At 42.0% G+C, this 8,053-nt stretch overlaps 1 protein-coding gene across 1 annotated transcript in view; it reads left to right on the top strand.

Annotated features, from left to right (window-relative positions):
- The first annotated feature begins 3,181 nt into the window (after positions 1-3,181).
- Positions 3,182-8,053, top strand: part of LOC104937969 (peripheral plasma membrane protein CASK) — a 135,906-nt gene continuing 131,034 nt past the window's right edge. Inside the window, exons 1-3 of the mRNA XM_027282238.1 lie at positions 3,182-3,301; positions 4,453-4,595; positions 6,210-6,322. Coding sequence (XP_027138039.1) covers positions 3,182-3,301; positions 4,453-4,595; positions 6,210-6,322 — 376 coding nt within the window. The remainder of the gene's footprint in view (positions 3,302-4,452; positions 4,596-6,209; positions 6,323-8,053) is intronic.

The following is an 8,053-nucleotide window of genomic DNA, read 5'->3' as shown; positions in this document are numbered from 1 at the left end:
TATAAAACAATAAATCATAGTTCTAATGGGGAAAAACGTGTTTTATTACAATATATTGATATAATCAGATCAACAGATTAATAATTCACTGACTCGTAGTTTAAGTATCCATGTAAACTGAAAGAGGAGGATAAATGTGGAGTGAGTGCTGCCTTGATTACTTTGCTGATGGAGGCGCTGGGTGCATGTGGTCTCAGTATGAATTCAAATCTACACACGCCTCCTCACCCTGTTTCTGCACCATCACTTTCACTCTTCCTGTCCACGTTTTTCTTTCTGTCTCTCTCCTCTTCTTTCTTCTCTCTTAGCCTCTTCCTGTTTTCTTTCTTCCACTTTTGTTTTTATTTGGTGAGGGTGGCTAAAGTGCAGGAATAATCCAAACAGCTCATGTGCAGCTGACTTCTATTGAGACCCATAATGGTAGACACTGCGTGCAGCTGAGCTCCATTCAAATCAGAATGGCTTCTTTATGTACAGTTGATTTCTTCCAAGACGCCCAGTTCCGCCACTTGAGCCGTCTGCGGTTCAAAGCTGTTTCCCTCTGCATCATGTCCTCCATTTATGAGTCTTCCTTCTCCTCCTCTCTCCTGACACATTTCTACAGTTCATCTTTCCTACTTTACAGTGTTGTGAGCCTGATGTGTGTGGGAGATGGATTGTGCCCCTTAAACCTTTTTTCTTAGTGCTTGCCCAGGCGTGAATAAGCCTCTCATCTGCTCCATAGTACCTCTTCGCTAAACACATGCGCACACATACACATGCCTGCCTGCCCACTGTGTTTTGGGATAGATGATAGGAATAAAGAAATTAATTGTGATAATTATTAATGCATCATGTTGTTCTCACTGTTGCAATATGAGCTCTTTTTGGTCACATTGTGTTTTAGTAGAAGAAAATCAAGTTGTTGTTGTTCACACTTCATTTTACAGGTCTGTAAACTCTGTAACAGATCCTGTTAAATGGTTACTAATGAGTAAGACAACATAACCTACCAGTCAGCGACCTCGCACTTCTATTTTAATGAGTTCTTCATCTGTGAATCATCATTTTTCACTTACACTATATAAGTGTAAACGTGAGATTTATTTTCCTTTGTTTTGATATGTAACCATAGTGATTGTGTGTTCTGACTCTGAGTGCTGCCAAAACACAGTTGACCTACACTCCGTACTGTGCCTGAATGCATCTTGTTTAAACAGACAGTGGGCTCAGACTGCTGCTCTGCTAACAGGCTGCTAATACCAAAGTCGCTAGGTTATAAAAATAGTACTTTTAGGATTTGTTCATCGCTGTTTGTAATCACCTCATTTATCCAGTTGGCCTCTCCCTCCCGGCTCAAATTGGTCAGTGGTCAAGTGATCCACACATTTAATGAAGAGAGGGAGCATGAATTAGAGAAATGAGACATTCATGGTTACTTTCTAAAGCATGAACATCACAGTCACACACCTGAAAGAAAAAGAAAGAAGCACTGATACTGCAGCTGTCACCTGTTTGATTTCTATTCAAGCACTTTTCTTAGCCGACTCTTTTACCTTCATGTTTTTACCTTTTCTTTTTCTTTTCTCAAGTAAGCAACTTATTTATGACAATTATGTCACATCATGGCCCACCTTGTTCGTCTCTCCTCTGTCCTCCCTATTTGTCCCAGCTCCTTCAGGACCTTGTATATGTCGCTCTACAGAGTGCAGCCTTCAGCCAGACCTGACATTTGCTGCACTGCGAAGAGGGGCAGAGGTGAAACAACTGGACTGTAGCGTGAGTGGGGCGATAACGCAGCAGCGGAGAACTTGGCTGCATTACTAATGAGAGCTCTTTGACCCAATGTACCTACTTCAACAAAGTTTGGGTTGTAAGCTACTCCTGCTGGAGTTTGACTTCAATATCAGATAGACTTTTCACTAGGCTCTAAGTGCTGACTCCCTGAAATTGACAAATTCATTGTTTGCGAGCCGATGATATCTTTCAGCTGGAAAGGCAGATTTCCCCACGGAGCCTGGCTCTTCACATCCCACAGGGCTTTAGAAAAAGTTGGAAGGAAGTTATCATTTTGATCACGTTCAGAAAGTTAAAATCTTCACACTGTGCGTCAACATGTAGCACCCAGTCTGTTTACCATCAATCACTCATCAGTGGACGAGTGAATTCTGTTCGTGCATGTGTGTATGTGCCTGTAAAATAAATGCCCGTCATGTGATAACTGGGAATAAAAAAATAAAATAAAAAAAAAACAGTTATATACCCCCCCCCCCCAAACTTCAAAGTGGCAGTTTACTCAGTCACACTCCTTGTGTTTATTTCAGTCTCAGTTTGATCTATGTTTATACTGCGTGTGTGTGTGTGTGTGTGTGTGTGTGTGTCCCCTACATGTTCGGGCACAGTGCCGTCCTACCTCACTCTTCTGACGCTAAGCAGCTTTAGCTTGATCACCATCTGTTCAACCAGCCTGTTTGTGCGCAAAGACTGCATCTCTCACACACACACACACACACACACACACACACACACACACACACACACACACATTATGCACAGCTCTGCTCGTGTTCAGTCCCCAGCCAGTGGGTATTGCGCTGTGTGCTGCAGCCAGGGGTGCTGTTTTGTGTTTTTGTAGCTGTGAAATGGGTTCTTTTACATTAGCCCTGGTATCGAGCTCGTGTCGAGTGTATTTGGCTGTGGATGGGTCATTTGCAGAAGGCTGCAGGTAGTGTTTGTGTCTGTGCTGTGTGTATGTTTGTTGGAGGGTTGCCATCCATCTCCACTAGTTAAAAGCTGCTCTGCTGGTGAACCCAGCCAGCTGCTGACTTTTCTAGTTCATCCATAGTACAAGGACGACGGTATCAAAGAGATACCAGTACAGAAACATGGGCAATGGAAGAGCAATAGAATCATTGTGACAATCATTTTTGTTCACTTCACTTCACAGACCCAAACAAACTGTGACTATGATTTTTCAATATGTGTGATCCCGGTCATCTTGATAATCAGTTCTAATAAATAATCTAACCAAGGTAACAGAACTTTTGTATGCCTCTCTAAGTGCCAGAACGTGGCATTGAATATCTGGTCATTGAGGGTCTCTCTCGCTTCATAACAGATTATATCCATTTCTGTGTTGTTCCCTGCAAAAAGATCTGCTGCTTAAATTCATGAGATCAGCCATCTTCCCAACAGAAAGGAGATGACTTTTATTTCAGGAATCAAGAGGAACTCTGAGCTGCCCACAAGAAACAAATACAGTGACAAGCCTGAGGCCAAGAAGGGACAACGCAGTGTGAAAGTGTGGAATGAGATGAAGCAAGTGACAGACTGCAGCAAGGCTGTTCTCCATAGAACAGAGGGGCTACAGAGCTGAACCTGCTCAGTAGGTATGACATAGCCCCATGTGACTGTGTCATATCTGACATTAATATGTATCTTAGGTGACCTGATCAGTTTGAAGCATGTCAGTTGATATCTTGGAGTAGGATGTTTTTCTTGTGACCCCTTGGGATCATCATGTAGTCCACCAGGTTGAACTGTCATGTTTCTACAGCAGCCCTGAACGACCAACCAAACACTGACTCTAGTACAGCATTTCATGTTTTTGGGCCATTGTACAGCCACTCTGGGTGATTGTGTGTGTGTGTTTTTTGAACAGTTCTTCTCTTGGTGATCTCAGATCTCTGATAGAAGGCTCCAGCCCAGCCTGGGGACAAATCAGTTCATTCAAAATATACTGTCACAGAGTGAAACCTCTTTAGACTTCTTTGGTATACATATCAGCTCGCCCCGTTCCTCAATGTTAATCACACGGTCAAGATTGGAGCCGGCTAGCAGAGTGATGATGTCATCATATTTGGGATATATGGTGAAGTAACCCTGAAAATGGTTTTACAATTTGATTCCAAAGTACTTTGGCATAGTTATCAGTTTGAAAAAAATCTTTCAGTTCAGTATTGTTTAGACTGTGTGAGTACACAGAATGTTGTCCTATAGATCCTGTAACAGAGGTGTTCTATGGCACTGTCAGTTGTAAATGTCACTGTGAAGCCTTCTGCACATTAGTCTATCAACCATGGCGATGTTTAGTGTCGTCAGATGGGTAAGATCTGGCCCAGCCCATTCATCTCAATGGCTCATCAGCTCAGCAGAAGGCACAGCTAACAGTATACTGGCACCAACCATTGGTTCAGGTAGCACCAGTCAGAGTGCCTTGTTTTGCAAATACAATTTTGACTGTGCCAAAGGCTAAAGATTAGGGCTGCTACAAACGATTATTTTGATAGTCGACTAATCACCGATTATTTTTTCGATTAGTCGACTAATCGGATCATACATAAATTGACTGTAAAACATACAGCTTATCGCACCAGCATGCAGCTGATCAGATCATTAGATTTCAGCTTGAAGTATGAGCTAACTGAAAATAAAAACAATTAACATGATAGCTCATTAACCCTTTAATGAAAGTCCACGGCCCTGGGAAACGGCGAGGTCCGGGCGGGCGGGCGCTGTAAAGCTCGCCCTCCACCTTCGCCCCCTTCCAAGCCGACCCAGAGCCGGTCAGGGCGCACCGCTGTGGAGGACTGCACGGAAGTTGTGGAAAAATCGCGGTGATTGGTTAAAATTACAACACCGCCATGAATTCACGGGAGGGTTTGTGTTATGGTATAATTTACGGTACAGTCAGGCCTGACGCCGATTACCACTACTGCGCATGTGCGTAGGGGTGCGTGTGTGTGTGTGTGTGTGTGTGTGTGTGTGTGTGTGTGTGTGACAGAAAGGCAGACGTGGCAGTGGAAGCAGTTCGAGAGAAAAGCAAAGTAAAACAAAACAAAACGATGCGTCGTCTACTAAATTAGTTGTTGACAATTTTGTTCGTTGACATAATCGTGACTAATTGACTAATCGTGGCAGCGCTACTAAAGATGTGTAGACCTGCATTAAGCTGACTCCTGCCAGCAGGACTAGAGGAGATAAAAATTATGTGTTAAATTGTCCATTTTTTGGTGTAGTTTCACCTCTGGGGATCATCTTATTTTATTATTTAATGTACATCATTATTGTCATTCTTTGATATTTCATATAGTTTTTCTTCTTTTATGGCTGCTTGTTTTAAGACATTTACATTTGAGAACTTTGAGAAAAAATCAAGAATCGTTTGTAGGAAAACTTCTTCCTGTTCCGTATCAAGGACCACACACACTTCCATCTCACAGACTAATGACCTAATCATTTAACTCAATCATCATTGTCCACTAATAAATACATCACATCTTAACAGGGAGCTATGGCCTGCTGACCAGTCCTGCCTTTTACCCAGTGCAAACTGAGACAGCTTCCATCTATCTTTTCATGCTTTAACAAGTATGAAAAGATAGATGTGTGGGACGATGTGACTGCCAGCGTGTTTGCCTGCGTGTCTATTCTTACACCACAGACTGGTAGACCTCTGTTTTCCCATTGACTGAATGGGATGATGCACTCACTTCACTGTAGGGATGATACAGTCTGTGAACTCTTCAACCTCAGCACTGAGAACCAGTACAGTACAGTCCTGGCTTCTCAGCATTCGTCATTATGCTGGTACATACTCAACATCTGTGTACTCTGAGCTCCTTTTTTGCCTCTTGGATTATCTTTTTAACATACATTTGATGCTTCCAGTAGTAGGAGTAGTTGCAGTAAAAGAGAGGGTAGGGTAGTAGTATATTGACAAAATAACGTACAGCCAAGCTCTTATTTACACTGGAACCTTGTTGAATCTACCTGAGGCATTTGCCTTGATCCAGGTGAAGAACAGGAAGCTAATCCACATTCTGTTGTGACATTTCTAACGTTGGCTTGAAATCCACTCGATTGTGTGAAATGATCACTATCATGATCAGACACTCACTTGAGCTTCAGCATCTTTCAGCTTACTGTTTGGATTTATTCATACAACTTTACTGCTTTTGTTACCTCTAACCATTCGCTGTGTCCTTTGTAGCCTCAACACTGTTTTCCTGTTTCTGTGAGGAATATATGTTACCTGCCCACCGCCAAACACAAAGTCTGCAACCAGCTGGTGAACATAATGAGGGCATTTAGCAGCTAAAGAGACACATATTTCCCTCAGGATTTTCCTCAAACCAAGCTCAAAGACAGTGAATATTGTCAGCATTATTGTCAATTGTGAACATTGCCATCACATGTTAATGTTTTACTTTTTAATCTGTGTTGTTAAGGGGTCCCTTCAGCGTGGTGAGAAGATGTATCAACAGAGAGACGGGGCAGCAGTTTGCTGTCAAAATCGTAGATGTGGCCCAGTTCACCTCCAGTCCTGGACTCAGTACCGAGGGTAAGACACCGTAATCTGCTATGTCTATCTGTCTGTCACTCACTCTGTGCTGCTTCTGGTTCCAGGAGATCATTTGCTTTTGATAAATTTGTCTTCTGTCCTACTCTGTTACACACTACAAGTTAATGCGATGCGAGGTCAAAGCCTGTCTTTGTTGTGTTGTTTTTGTCCACTGAGCTCTCTGTTCCACACTGAACTACTTCTCATTCATTCACTTCCTCACAAACACTTCAGTCCTAGTCTTCTGCTGTTGTCCATTGACGCCGTTAATTATTAAATCATGGCTAGGGCACCTTGAGAGTAATTGTTTAGGAAACAAATATCCCTCCACTGCACATTTATTTGAAGAAAAATACCCTCTGTTAGGGTTATTTAAGGGACTGACTTTAAACATGTACAGTATGTATATATGCAAATATACAGGCCTAATGTCACTACTACACACCAAATAAATAACATGTTTTTGTTCCCCTTACCATGTGTGTTGCATGTGAAGTATAAGAGGTTGGGCACAAGCTGGCTAACCTGGGCCGGTTTTTGAAAAGAAATCCACCAGAATGTGAGCCGTCAACTTCGCCTGTCATGACTTAAAAAGGTTAGGAAGTGCTGGTCTAGACGAATCAGCCATAGGTCTTATCAAACATCTCCTGCTGGCTGAATGAGCAGAGGAGAGGGGATGGAGAGATTGAATGAAAGATATTTAGATGGTGGGGTTGGGAGTCATAAGACAGAAAGCATTAGATGAACTAAGAAGGATGAAGAGAGATGCAGAGGACTGTCAGAGAAAACTGGCATCATATTGTGAGCATTGTTTCCTTTTGATTTGATCATAAAGTTACATAAGTGACAGTGCAAGAACAGACATACGGGGTGCAGAGTGGGAATGACAGACACAAACGTGTGTTTTTGCTGCAGGAGTTCTGACCACGAGTCTCGTTGATTTCTGCTGTGTAATTGACAGTTCGACCTATCCAGATCAAGAATAAGCGCTCAAAGTTCTAAATGAGCTCTCTCGTATATTTTATCATTATCCCATATAGAGATTGTTTTATTGGCCAGCCCTAGCTGCTAAGTGGTAATACTTTACACCAATGTAATGTAGAAAGTAGATGGATGTGTGGCTATATGAAGGGGATTGTTAAACTTTCTATCTCAGTTAATCAGACATGCATTGTATGTAATTTAGTGCATGGGTGGAGAAGCCTCTGCTGTCACTATACAAACATGCTGTGAGTTAAAGATAATGAATGTTTACCTCCCACATTACACAGTGTCCTTCTTTACCTTCTCGAATTCCCTCTTGCTGAGCCAGAGTACATAATATAGCATGACACATAGACATATATACATAGACGCCGCATTGAGTACTGAATCGTCGCCGCCATATTGGAAATGGCAGGTCTGCCCGTAAACTAATACAAGGAAATGGACTGAACTTCATAAAGCGCCTTTCTACAAAGTTCTTTAAGTTAATGTCTCTTATACACCCATTCACACACACACTAATATATATCTGGGAAACAAACAGGCACCAAAAACAATGTATGTAACTTTTAAAGTGATAATTATATTGAAATATTTATATTTAACATTTAATCTGTGTCTATAATAACCAGATCCTGAAATGTAGATGTGACATGAGGGTTTTCTGAATAAAGAGCACTTACGTGTACATACATACACACACGCACACACACGCACACACACACACACACACACACACACACACAC

Source organism: Larimichthys crocea, chromosome IX (genome assembly GCF_000972845.2).
Source record: "Larimichthys crocea isolate SSNF chromosome IX, L_crocea_2.0, whole genome shotgun sequence".
Classification (NCBI taxonomy): Eukaryota; Metazoa; Chordata; class Actinopteri; family Sciaenidae; genus Larimichthys; species Larimichthys crocea.
Note: the sequence above shows the minus strand (reverse complement) of the source record. Positions and strands in the feature narration are given on the sequence as shown.